The sequence below is a fragment of the Pezoporus flaviventris genome, unplaced genomic scaffold, assembly GCF_033815535.1.
Source record: "Pezoporus flaviventris isolate CSIRO_AGI_PZ_B2104156 unplaced genomic scaffold, CSIRO_AGI_Pfla_v1 ptg000022l, whole genome shotgun sequence".
Lineage (NCBI taxonomy): Eukaryota > Metazoa > Chordata > Aves > Psittaciformes > Psittacidae > Pezoporus > Pezoporus flaviventris.
Window position 1 is genome coordinate 4,542,501 of NW_026892570.1, and position 13,118 is coordinate 4,555,618.

General features: G+C 48.2%; 1 protein-coding gene across 5 annotated transcripts in view; it reads right to left on the reverse strand.

Annotated features, from left to right (window-relative positions):
* Nucleotides 1-12,083, reverse strand: part of PTCH1 (patched 1) — a 67,745-nt gene extending 55,662 nt beyond the window's left edge. The window contains exons 1-2 of one of the 5 annotated variants that reach the window (XR_009743908.1): nt 11,553-11,832; nt 9,882-10,074 (exon numbers count right to left, since the gene is read on the reverse strand). Coding sequence is in view for 2 of the 5 variants with exons in the window: in XM_061456309.1 (XP_061312293.1) it covers nt 9,882-10,074; nt 11,553-11,753 (394 nt within the window). In the remaining 3 variants the exon portion in view is untranslated. Of the gene's footprint in view, nt 1-8,635; nt 8,953-9,881; nt 10,075-10,199; nt 10,406-11,552 lie in introns of those variants that run through there. The other 4 variants (XR_009743909.1, XM_061456309.1, XM_061456311.1 and 1 more) reach the window with 4 other exon arrangements.
* Between the last annotated feature and the right edge of the window lie 1,035 nt (nt 12,084-13,118).

Sequence of the window (13,118 nt, forward strand, 5' to 3'; positions counted from 1 at the left end):
AGGTAGAGTAACAGGTTTTGCCTGTCAGCAATGGGTTTTACTTTAACATTTCACTTATTACATGCCTGTTTGACTAAATTAAGCAGCCTCAGCCAAGATAAGTCTTGCTTTCTAGCATCTCAGTTTCAGTTATTATTATCTGCCAGTCCAAAGCAATAATTTATCTGTGTTCTTTCAGCTCCAAAATACTAGTTGTGCAGCCAAAAATACAAATAACACTACAACTACTGTGCTTATTTCAGAGCATGTGGATTTTTTTTTTTTTCTTAACTAAGAGATGGACCACCCTGCTTTCATGGCACAGAACACTGTTTACATTGCAATACTTGACTGTGTAATACATCTGGCATTTTTGGGCAGGATTCCTGAGCTAGTGGCCAGAAGCCCTTAAGTAATGATTTAAGGATGGAAAAAAAAATCATACAACTGACTTAACAGTGCTCATTTCTACTTTGCTGCACTTAGCTTTTGCTTACTGACTTAAAAGCAGAAATGCATCATACTGGTAAACAAGAGAAGGCTGTTTCTTTTAATTTATCTCGCTGTTAGTGAATGAAGACTGTATTGCAGTTTAAGGGCTCAGTTCCAGCTTCAGGTATATGGGTGTACAACACTGCACATGTGCCTTAAAAATATCAGCTTTTCCTGCACACGAGCAAAATACAGATGTTTCAAATACACAATGATTACTTGTATATTTGAAGCTGGAATTAAGCTCAGTACAATTCTCTGAAGGAGCACTGCCTTTGGAGAAAGAGTCGGGTTATGGTTCTGCTCATTCCCTTACCTCTTCTATATTTTGCTCAAGCACTGGAATAACTAAGTTTTCCAAAACCAAGAAGTTAAAGCCAAGACATTCATTCTAAAACCCAAAATTTAAATCTCCATACACCAAAACATCTATATGGTCAGCAGTTTCCATAATGGGCTTTTTACGTCATGAAACTACTGCTTCTGCCAAATTCAGGCTGTTTATAGCAACTGAGATGATACTGAATGAAAATAACAGAGAAAAACCAGTAACAAGTACATCGTATTTATAGATACTAAGCTAAGATTAGAGAGCAAAACCAGGAAATTAAGAAAAATAGAATTTATTTTCAAATTCTGAATTCAAAGTTACTCCTCACAACTCCACACCATCTATTTCTAGTCCAATGTACAATGAAAAAATACTCCATGTCAAAGTCACTCAATTAGCAGGAAGGGTAAACACAGCTTACTGCATCCAGTATTCATTGGTCATATTTAGCATACTGTAAATGGATAATAAAATTGGATATACCACATTAGAGAGGAGCAAAATATCTTCCTGTTCACCTGGATTCATGGACACTGAAAGAAAGTGGCCATTGTAAGATAGCATACATTTTCAGTGCAGAAATCATGCTTCAAAGCACTGAGTTTTCTGTTGGGAGGCACCACCTTGGGAATCTGTTGCCACAGTAAAGCATCAACAGCAAAAATACTGATACAGTTTCTCCAAGTTACAATGAAAATCATGTACCTTTATCTTTCTGAAATCTGACAGGGTACTATACTTCTGGCTGTAGAACTGTCACAGCCTTTAAGAAGTTTTATTGATTTCTTCAGGTTTTCCCAGGTAGAGTGACTCACAAACACAAATGGGGAAAGACCTCCTGCATAATAGAAAGCAGGAGAGATCAGAGAAATGAAAAGAGAACTAAAGGCATATTGAAGATAAAAAAGGATGATTGACAAAATATATACCTATAACTATACAGTAGACACAAAGAAAAATGAACTTCTTTGTAAAATTCTGCACTTTAGCTCCTGCTGAGCTCCAAAAAGAGCAGCTAGAACCATGTATATCCATGTCATCATCTGCAGAGAGAAAAAGCACTGTCAAAGGCTGGAAGACTGAACTATATTCTATATACAGGAGAAAATGTCTGACAAGGAACAGCCCCACAAGGTCTACAGCCAAAACACTGTTTTCACCAATCAGAATATTCTTAAAAAGCTAGCTATGGGCAGAAAACTTTACAAGCATGGTTTTACCTGAGTGGTCATAGGTTGAAGAGCATAATTCACTGTTAAGCTAAAAGGATTGTACATAAAAGTCCATGAGTAGCAAAACAAGAACATGTTCTATTAGACACCGAAAGGAAAGCAGCTGCAGGCACTTTAAAACTAGCATCCTAGTGGACACAGCTCCAACAGGTCATAGGGAGGTCAGCTTTGAAGGAGAAATCCAAATGAAATATAAACATGGCATTGTGAAAACCAGACAACTCTCCTATAGCTTTGTCCAGCCAGTACTAATCTAGGCATCAACTGTGGTGCATAATCTAAACAAAGAGATCAGTTGGTTGATACATCTGGAAGCTGTCATATTTTGGAGCCTCCTAACGGTTATGTGTAGCTGAAACATCCACTTGCATGCAACAGCCTTTGAATTTGTTGAGTGATCAAGAACTGTTACATGCACAAGCTACATAGTATCACTACTTTCCGAGGGAACCACCACAAATACTATTTAATAACAGGGCTTGGACCATCTCTTCCCACGGAAAAAGAAATAAATCATGAAAATGCATGGAGTCCGGGTGAGGAGCTAAAATTTTCCTTAATGCAGTCTCTGTTGAAAGTTAAGTATGAATAGTCATGGCTTTTGGAGTTCATTCTTGTCTGAACCCAGTGTCTGCAGAGGAATAATGAGAAAGGAAGGCCCATTCTCATGAAAAAAAAACAAAAAAAACAACAGTCCACTTAGCAGGTAACAGGAGCTGGTGTAGACCTCAGACTACTCATGCCACCTCCACATAGCACCACAATAATAGCACGAGACAGGTCTACAGCTGAGGTAGCTCTTCCACTTGCCAACGTTCTCCCTGTTCCTGCTCAGTGGGGACCAACAATAATGAACTGTTGCCTTCAGCTGCTCTATATCGCTCCAGGATTTCTATGCTGAAATTTCCCAGCTCTCCTGAACTACAGAAATGACTTCACACCCTGTTCACAAGCAGCAAAATCCCCAGAGTGCAAGATGACACTCAAAGCTCAGAAGACAGGAAAGGGGAATGGCGCAGCCAAGGCCCTGCCCTGTTTAAATACACATTTCAACAGGGAAGGGAACAGACCCTTCCAAACAAGGATCTGCAGGACATATTCTGCCAGGGACATTGGCAACAGTGTGTTAAGTTTGGAAATAATAATGAAGACTAATTTTCTGCAGCCTTGAGTAAATTAAATGCCTCTAAAGTCTGAAAGGCAGGAGGCACCCCGCAAACGTCCACTTACACCTTAGGAGGGGGTGCCAGCTCTACAGGAGATCCTCCCCTTGCCCTTCTGAGAAAGGGGGGCACCCTGGTAGTCTGCTGTGGCTTTGTACATGGGTAAGGCCTAGCTATATATTTAGCGAGTTCAGAACTTCATCCTTTCCCCTATCAATGACCAAAGGATGGTCACATTAATAACTTCATTAAAACTCTTACAGATGAAATAGAGGAATTTCAAACACAAAAGCTGTTTTATGTATGAGCTTTCCAGCAAGAAGCACCAACTCTGAGCAGTAATATGGACACCTGTCAAACTGGAACTTAACAGAGACCCACAGTGATTTTTAAGTTAATAGCAGGCCCTTGAGAGATGATAATCAAACACTTGTATAACTAAAACCTCTGAACATCTTTTCTTAAAAACTTTCAATATACAGGAACAGCGGGTGTTCAAGTGCACATGAATGTAACACCCACTATCCTCATGTTTTTATCCACAAACATCAAGTAAAGCTTAAGTATTAGAAGTTGATGTTATTTTCAAACCAGAAGCATGGACTCAAATAGTCTTACGTTTTGACCAGTAAATGTTAAAAAGAGCATGCTGCCCAGATGATTGTTCTACAGCCATCACATGGAAACACCACTGCTACTTTTCAATTTCAGAAACCAATTACTAAATAATCATACTTATCTGAAATGAAACAGGACTTGGAATTTTCCAGATAAACACCTTTCAACAAACTTTCAATACGCACTATGGAATACAGCACAGCGCAAGACAGTATTCAGAGATAACTAAGCTCTTATGTCACCTGATCCAGATGAACCTAATGGATCTGGTGATGTGATCAAACCTTTCAGACTGTCACACAGCCTACCAACACCCCACCTCAGATTCATCAACAGGGAAACTTCTGCTCTTCTGCCATCTACATTGCATCAATGTGGTGATGCAGGTGCAAGCACGTCTAAAACAGTACTACTCCTCTGCTCTGTACAAATCATTGCTGTACTGGGAGTGAGGAATTATATTCAACTGTATTCAAACCAAACGCTACTCCATCCCAGTCACATAAATTTGTCTCCTTGAAACAACAAATTCACACAATTTGTTCCTTTACTATACTTCTTTGCTTCTACAAAGAGTACTAGTGTAAAGTTAACTGATGCCTTAGGCAGAACGTAAGGATAACTTTCCCCTCCACCTGCACTTGATGTTGCTGGGTTAAGCAAACTGAGAATCTATGGAAATAATACAGTTCCTGCATCACTCGCACACTTTCCTCATTTTCAACTCATGCTGATGTTGCACAGGTAGATTAATGTACTTTAAAATGGGTTAGCCATAAATACTATAGTAGAGTAACTTGATTTTTGCCCTTTTAGAGTGAAACACTGCTACACATAGCTCAAATCTTCACTTACAAACTGTTTTTGCTGTGCACACTCAGACCTAATTCACTTACAATTAGAACACATTCACTGTGTTCCAAGTACCAAACCTGAACTATGTGGCTACTGCAGCACTGTGTTCCCTGCAGGATGTCCTATCCCTACCTGTATCATCCATTCTCTTCCCTCAAACTGTCATAAAGAAGGGGCTCTGCATATTAGAGCTTCATGAAGAGGACTACTTACAGAGAGAAAGGTTTGATAGAGCTACAGCTAGTGCAGAAAGTTCAGAAATCAAGAAAGGAAGGAAGGAAGACCATGATCCTCAACCTCTTAGAGAAGAAAAAGTAATAACGAAAGTGAGGGGAAAAATACAATAGAGGCATGAAATGAATTATCAATGAACAAGACTAGAAAATCTCTCCCCTTATGAGCTGCTCCAATTAATGCTATTCAAAGCATTGTAGTAGCCAAATTTCAAGCTCCATTTAACAGAACCTTCTCTGGAGCCACAAAACTACCTTCCTTCAGAAGCAGAGGCTGTGAATTTATGTGTGACTCCTGTTCACACACGGGATCTTAGAGCGCTTGTTGCACTGGTAGCAAAAACCATAACCAGTTATGGGCATGATTTCGTTTCCATCCAAAGTACTTTCTAGTTATGAATGGACGTTTCTAAAAGCACATCTGTGTCCAACAGAATACAGTCACAGAGGAAATCAATGCAAAGCCCTTTTTCCCTCTCAAGGGCGTATGATGTATAAGGATGCTAAACAGTCTCCACAACTCTAGCATGCACAGAAACCCACACAAAGCAGTTCAACTCAAGCTGAATGGCTGTGGATAACAGAACTACCACTAAAATGCCAGTCCAGAATTTGTTTGCGAAAGCAACTAAAACAAGCATCCGTCAGCAGCAAGATATGCGCATGGGGATGGCAGACCTGCTGATGGGCTGAGGGGAGAAAGCTATGTCCCAGTCAAAGATGCCAGAGACCTGGACTACAAGACTGATGCAAGGCCTGAGGTCATATGGTGGGACACAGACTAATAAATGAAGTGCTCTGAAGAGCAGCCAGAGGATGACTGTGGGCTTCTTTTCTACGGGGGGGGGGGGAAGGGGGAGGTGGCTTTGTTTTAACAAATAAATAAATTTTTAAAAAGCTACTCTACAACACTTAATGTCAAGAAACAAGCTGAGAGGAAAGCCAATTTGATATCAGAACGCACAGAGAACGGCATGAGTGCTGGCATAAATCCTGAAGGTGAAACACTACAGGAAAACTGAAAAAAAAAAGATGATTTGGAGATATGTTTTTCTTTTTCTCTCTTTGAAAGTTTATCTACCCAGTGGGTTTCTAAACTTCTTATGTAAATATTTCAGCTATAATAGCTTCAAGCCCAGACTACTAATCATTTACCTTGGAATGTGCATGGCCTTAAAAACTTAAACTTCGCTTCACTATTTTTAATTAATTGTTTTATGGTTTTAAAGAAACCGTTTACTTCCTGCAAACTTGCACTGTATTATGTTCCATGTTCTATGGTATTCAGAAATACCCCACAGAAAATCAGCCTCTTTATGTAAATACTGCCAATTTATTCAGCAGTAAGAACTGTAAAAAGCTTCAGCAGCAAATCAAAACTGTTACTTTCAGTCGTGTACCAGTGGACATACTGGAAAACCAGGTAATGAGGCCCCTCAAGGCTTGAGGGGTGAACTACTCACTGGGCAAAAACTGGCTAGGGAGTCAGGCCCAAAGAGTGGTGGTGAATGGAGATAAATCCACTGTGCAGCTGGTCATAAGTGGTGTTTCCCAGGGCTCACAGTACTGGGGCCAGTTCTGTTTAATATCTTGCTCAGTGATCTGGACGAGGGCATTTAATGCACCAACAGTCAGTCTGCAGATGACATCCAGCTGGGCAGAAGTGTTGGCTTGTTTGAGGACAGGAAAGTTCTACAGAGGGATCTGGACAGGCTGGGTCAATGGGATGAGGCCAACTGCATGAGGTTCAGCTGGGCTACACGCCGGATCCTGCACTTCTCGGTCACAACCACCTCATGCAGCACAAGAGGCTTGAGGAGGAGTAGATGGAAAGCTGCCTGTTGGTAAAGGACCTGGGAAAGTTGGACCTGCTGAATGAGTCAGCCATGTGCCTGCTGACCAGCACATCCTCGTTTGTATTGGTAATAGTATGGCCAGCAGGGCTGGGGCAGTGATCACCTCCCTGTACGTGGCTGCACCTGGAATCCTGTGTTCAGTTCTGGGCCCCTCACTACAAGAAAGACATTGAGGTGCTGGAGCTGGTCCAGAGAAGGACAACAAAACAGCTGAATGGTCTGGAGCACAAGTCTGATGGGGAATGGCTGAGGGAACTGGGGGTGTTTACTTTGGCAAAAAGGAGGCTGAAGGGAGCCCTTATCACTCTCCACAAGTACCTAAAAGGAGGCTGTAGTGAGGTAGATCTAAGTCTCCTCTCCCAGCTGACAAGGACAAGAGCAAACAGCCTCAAGTTGCACCAGGGGAGGTTTAGATTGGATATTAGAAAAAACTTAGCCACTGGGAAGGTTGTCAATCATTGGAACAGGCTGCCCAAGGAAGTAGTGGAGTCACCATCCCTGAAGGTATTTAAAAGATGTGTAGATGTGGTGCTTAGGGACATGGTTTAGTGGTGGACTTGGCACTGCTAGACTAACAGTTGAAGCTGATGATCCTAAACGCCTTTTCCAACCTAAACGACTTTCCAATTCTATATTTGGCCAACATTGCCTCAAACTCTCAGGAAACAAAAGATAAAGGCAAAAATAAGACAGGGTCCCTTAGTATAATAACCTCCAGAGTGCACTTTCATGCTGTTACGAGCAGATGCATACAAACATAGAAAAGTGAGTTTGGTCACTACTTTCCGCTTCCGCGTAGGAAGAAGAGCAATTTCCATACTATCTCTTTCCATGCCTCTTCTTACTTAACTTCTCAATCTGTAGTTCTATCTTTAGTTTAGCAGCAGAAATATGAAACTGCTATTTGTTAGATTTGTGTAACACCTGGCTCATGAGTGGAACATTGACAGTCTCTACCAAGAAAGCACATTCTAGCAAGTTCTTTTGTGTAGACAGTCACTTAGTGCTAGAACAGGAGACTAGAAGTTGAATCAAATCCAGAATACTTTATCTTAGATAGCTTTTTTTTTTTTTCAATCTAGAAATGCAAGGGTTTCTAAACGCAGAATTTTAATACTTTTTTTAATGTTATTTAATTCTGACATGAAAACTAAACTCAACGGATGTGAAATTAGAGAGGTCAACTCTGTACAACCAGCTGCGTTATGAATTCATCTTGGCCATAAAAACCTTAGAGATCAATTTCAACCAGATTTTAAACCAGGGACTTTCCCCCTCCTCACTCCATAAAGCAATAATGACATGAGAAGAGGTCAGTGCAGCAACTGAACTAAGCAGCTATTTTGCAAACCTATTTGCCCCTTGAGAACTGCATTTTTTACTGCTGGGCCAGTCATACAGACATCATCAGCAAGTAGTTTCTTGGTATTACAGAGTTACAAAAAGCAGGTGGCATTAATCGGATGGGATCAACCTTCCAAGTAAGAGAACCCCAGTAATATCAGGACAATAAACCTCAGGGAAGCGTGCCGGATGGAACTGCAATTGTGTATTATTTAGAAGACACTTACAGAAAAGCAGGGACAAAACACATATGAGCAAACATTGACAAAAGAAACTTTGATGCAACAACCTCACAAGAACTTAAAAATGTTCACAACCATTTGGATGAGTATATAAGGTATTCAGGACCTAGTGACCAGTACAGACTCTGAATGCTCATCTCTGCCTATAGATGGGATCCTGCACTGCCTGCTCTCTTTCTCAGGGCTGCTAAAAGTAGATCTCATCATATTTCTGGATCCTGGACTGCATGGACCAAAAAAACAGTTCAGTTAGTCACACATTACTTTCCAAAAAAACCCCCAGCACTCACTAAGTGACCCGTGAACCTCATCCTGACCCCAGTATGGCTCTCTTCTGCAAGGGTGGAATCTGGCCATATACGCTCCAATTCATTCAGCACAGACCACCTTCCTAACAGCCGCTAACTTTGTTTGCACTCAGCACTAGCTTTTCCACACTCTCACATACAGAGAGCTATTTAGTAATGATTATTTATGCAGCCTTCCATACTAACTTTTTATAAGCCACATTCTCCTGCAACCGACTTTGACATAAACCCAGCGTAACTACCGCAGCCAAGGAACTCTGTTTTCACATCAACCCAGCTAACGAGCGAATATTATGCTAAGTAAATTTTCCCCCAGGAAAAAAGCAAAAAGAGTGAGAAAACACACCCCAAAAGAAACCCAAACCTCAGGCCCAAAGCCGCGGCCTCCTGGAGCGGTGGTTCTCGGAGACGGGTACCCCGCCAGGCCTGCACCACCACCGCCTGAAGGACACAGGAGCCCGCGCGGGGGGCGCTGGCGACACCGCTTTATAACCCCACACCCCGTGCTTCCGCCCGGGGTGGTGGTGTGCGCTGACAAAGGCAGCCCCGGCCCCCCGCACGTTTCCTCTCTCTTGCCAAGCCTGTCTTCCTCTGCCGGTGTCCTCAGGCTAGGCCCGGAGGGACCACCCCCACCCTGGACACCGCCGGCAGCCACCCCCTTTCTCCTCGGCATCCTGTTTTTCTTCTCTTTTCGGTCCTTTCCCCCTCTTTTTTCTCTTTTACCTGATACAATCGCTCCCCCCCCCCGCCCCCCGAAAGCTGTCCAAACCCAGGACCACACACAGACACCCGCCCCTCCACGCCGTTCTCCTCATCGACCGCCCCCTCCCCTTCGCCGCGGGCACACGCACTCCCAAAATGGCGGAGGGGCGCCTCCGGCAGCGCGCCCGCCTCTCACCGCCCACGGGGACGCTGAGACCGCCGGCCAGCGCCCGCCCGCGCGGAGAAACGGGACAGAGGCGGGGGGCGGCCTGCCCTGCCTTCCCCTCCGCGTAACACACGGGCTGCCGCCGAGGTCTCTCCCCCTCCGGGGGCGGAGAAGTGGTACGCGCCGCCCGGAGCCGCGCGTCGCGGCGCAAAACCCGCCGCAGTCCGACCCCGCCGGCGGCAGCCCCTCCCAGCCCTTGGTTCACGGAGCACGCGGCCCCCGCCGCTCCAGGCGAGCGGACCCGGCCGGGCGTGCGGGGAGGGACGGGGAGGAGGCGGCCGCGGGAAGAGAGGCACTTACCTTCCACCCACAGCTCTTCCACGTTGGTCTCGAGATTAGCTGCCCTTAATCCTACAGCGAAAGCCCCAAAAATCAGGAGGCCGACAACCAAGAACTTCCCGCAGTTTTTCTGAATGTAACAGCCCAGTTTAAATAACAGTCTCTGAAACTTTGCTCGCAGCCACAGCGGCGCTTTTCGTCCTGTCGCCTTCCCCTGCAAGGCAAGAAGAGGTCAGTAGTAGAGGGGCTGAGAGGGGAGAGCCCCCAGTGACCCGCAGCACCCCTGGGACCTAGTACGGAGCGGTCCAGCCGCTGCCCCAGCCGCAGGCCGAGGTATACCTGCGGGCAGCCGTCCTGGCCCCAGCGCCGTGCTCGGGGCGCGGCGGCGCCCCCGCATCACGTCCCGGCAGCCGCCACCTGCGCTGCCCACCGTGCTCCCCTCTCCCCAGGGCACTGGCCGCGGCGCAGCATCCCGCTGGCGTGAGCCGCGGATCCAGCGCAGGAGCAACCGTTTCCGATAAAACGCAACAGCCACAAAATAAAAAAGGATGATAAAAGCCCCTTTTCGTGTTCTCTTTAGAGCTCTGAAGGGCGGGGTGGGGAGGGAGACGGGACGGCCGGTGGTGACGGAAAGTTAGCCGGTAGCAGTTTGCTGCCGTTCCCCCATTCCCGGCTCCTAGCAAGGGTTTCAATGCTGAGACAGGACCCACGTGGTGAGCAGCACTGTAAGATCAGAAGTAATTCATTTCCATAGAGTTTGGAGACGCTGTGTGATCTGAATTAGGAAGTAGAGCAGCCATCTGTAAGTTACGACAATATTTGTGAACGGAAGAGGGCAGCCACATGGATTTTCTTTTTTTTTTTTTCTTTTTTTTTTTTTTCTTCCCCTCTCTCCTCCTCCTTTCCCCTTTCTTACAAAGCCTAGAAATCCGCTCCCTGAAGTTAGACCATCCCCGCAGCAAGGCAGCTTTTCTAGCTTGTTTACTTTGAACATTTTTTGCCAGGGGAGGTCGGCGGCGGGGGCCGTACCTCCGCCCCACCAGGGCCGGTCCGGGCTCCCGGGGCGCTCCGGCACCTCCAGCCCTCCGCGGGAACCGGTGCGACCGGAGTTACGGTGGCAGTTTGTTTACGGCCCTCGCTCCGTCTCCGACCGCCGGGGGAAGGAAACCGCTGCGAGCTTTCACTGCTGAGGGGAGCCCCTCTCCGAGGAAAGTCGCCGGGTCGGCGGAGGGGAACTTCACAAAAGCACAACTTCTGCCAAGAAAGCGGCAGCCCGCCCGCTTTCTCCCCCGTCCCGGCCGGGAGCCGGTGTTGCCGAGGTCGCAGAACTCTACCAGAGGATGCAGAGGAAGCGGAGGGGGAGAGGGAGAGTGGGGCCAGGGGCTAGCCGGGGGGAGGCTGGGAGAGAGCCGGGGTTAGCCAGGGAAATTTAACCAGAAGAGTGCTCCGCAGCACAGGCACGCAGCTGGGCAGGCACAGGCAACCAAGGAAGGAAGGAGGGCACTCTCTCCCGCACTGAAGAGTCACAGACGTCCCTCTCTTTTTTTCCCAGCATTTTATTGGTGGCCGTTTCATTTCCATCTCCTCCTTCCACCCCCGCAAGAAAACACACCACCCCCCTCCTCCCCCGCCGAAAAGCAGCTCTAGCGCTAGCTTGAATCTCTGGAAAAAAGAGTGAGAGATTGAATGCACCTTTGAGATCTGCTCCAAGGCGAAAGCCGCATCGCAGTAGCTCGGCCGCTGCAGATACTCCCGGTCGGGCGCCGGGGCTCGCCGATTCCCTCCGGTCCTTCGCCGCCACCCGCCGCCGCTCCTCGCCGCCCGGCCGGGGTGGCCGCCGCCGCCCGCGCTGCTGCTGATCTCCGGCTCCGACGCGTTACCGGCCGAAGCCATGTTGCCGCCGGCGGGGGGACGGGGGAGCTGCCGCTGGCGCTGCCACGGCGGGCCCCGGGGCCCCGGGGGCGCGGCGGGGCCGCGGGGGGCTGGCGGCGCTACGGGCCGCGGACTGCTGCTGCTGGGGCTGCTGCGGGAGCTGCCGCCGCCGCCGCCGCTGCTGGGGCTGCTGCTGCTGGGGCTGCTGCGGCGCGGCCGCCTCACGCGGGGCGCGGGGCGGCGGCTGCCGCCGCGGCAGCTCCGGCCGAGTCGCTCCCCGCGGCTCCCATTGCCACATCGCGCGCGGACCCCGAGCTGCAGGCGGCCGCTCCCCGCGCCCGGCGAGGGCGGGCGGGCGGGCGGGCGCGACCCCCGGCGCCCCCCGGCTGCCGCCGCCGCGCTTTCCTCCGCTCCCGTTGAAATCGCCTCCTCCGGCCGCCGCTGCCTCCGGGAAGCCGCTGTCCGCGGCGGCTCTCAGCGGCGGGGCGGCGGCGCGGCGGGCCGCGACTGCTGCTGCTGCTGCTGCGATGCCTCGCCGCGCTGCACCATCCTGCCTCAGCGCCGGGGTGCTTCCCGCGGGCCGCGGGGCCGGTGGGGCTCCACGGTCGGCCCCGCCACCGCGGAGGGCAGTCGGCTGCCTGGCGCTCTCCCCCGGTGTGTGCGCGGCAGCACCGAGATGCAGCCCCTCGGCTCAAGAGATGAGATGAAGAAGAAAAAAAGGACTCTCTCCATTTGGATAAAGAGGAGGAGGGGTGGAGGGGGGGGGGGGGGGGGGGGAGTATGAGAGGAGAGAGAGCGAGAGAGAGGGAGGAAAAAAAAAAAAAAAAAAAAAAAAAGCGCTGAAAGCCCGCCCCCGGGGCTGTCAGATGGCTTGGGTTTCTGCGAGGCGATTGGCTCGGGGAGGGCAGAAATTACTCAGCAAACATGACTATTATTAGCTGCTTAGCAACAGCTCACCAAAGTAGAGAGACCACCCAGGCCGGCAACCCTTGTGTGTGCATCTCCAGCTTCAGGGGGAGCCTTAAAGAGATCCAGCCTTCCTTGCATGCAATACTTCCATTAAGGAATGCCTTCCCCCCTTTCTTCTCTCGTTTTCTTTTCAAGAAAGTTTTCTCCCCTCTCTCTCTCTTCTTTTTTTCTCTCTTTTTTTTTTTTTTCCTTTTTTTTTCCTCTCGGGATGCTTGCAGACAAATACAAGCGCGGAACTTTCTCCCTATCGGCGTACAGAAATATATTTTCCCCTTTTAAAAAAAGAGAGGGAAACTGGAGGAAAGCAGCATTAAACGCTTTCTAAAGCCCTTAAAAGAAAATCCTTTTAGAGGCACCTTGGCCTCAAGCTGCAACAAATACTGGGAGGTCCGAGCTGAATTCCCAGGCTTGCAGAAA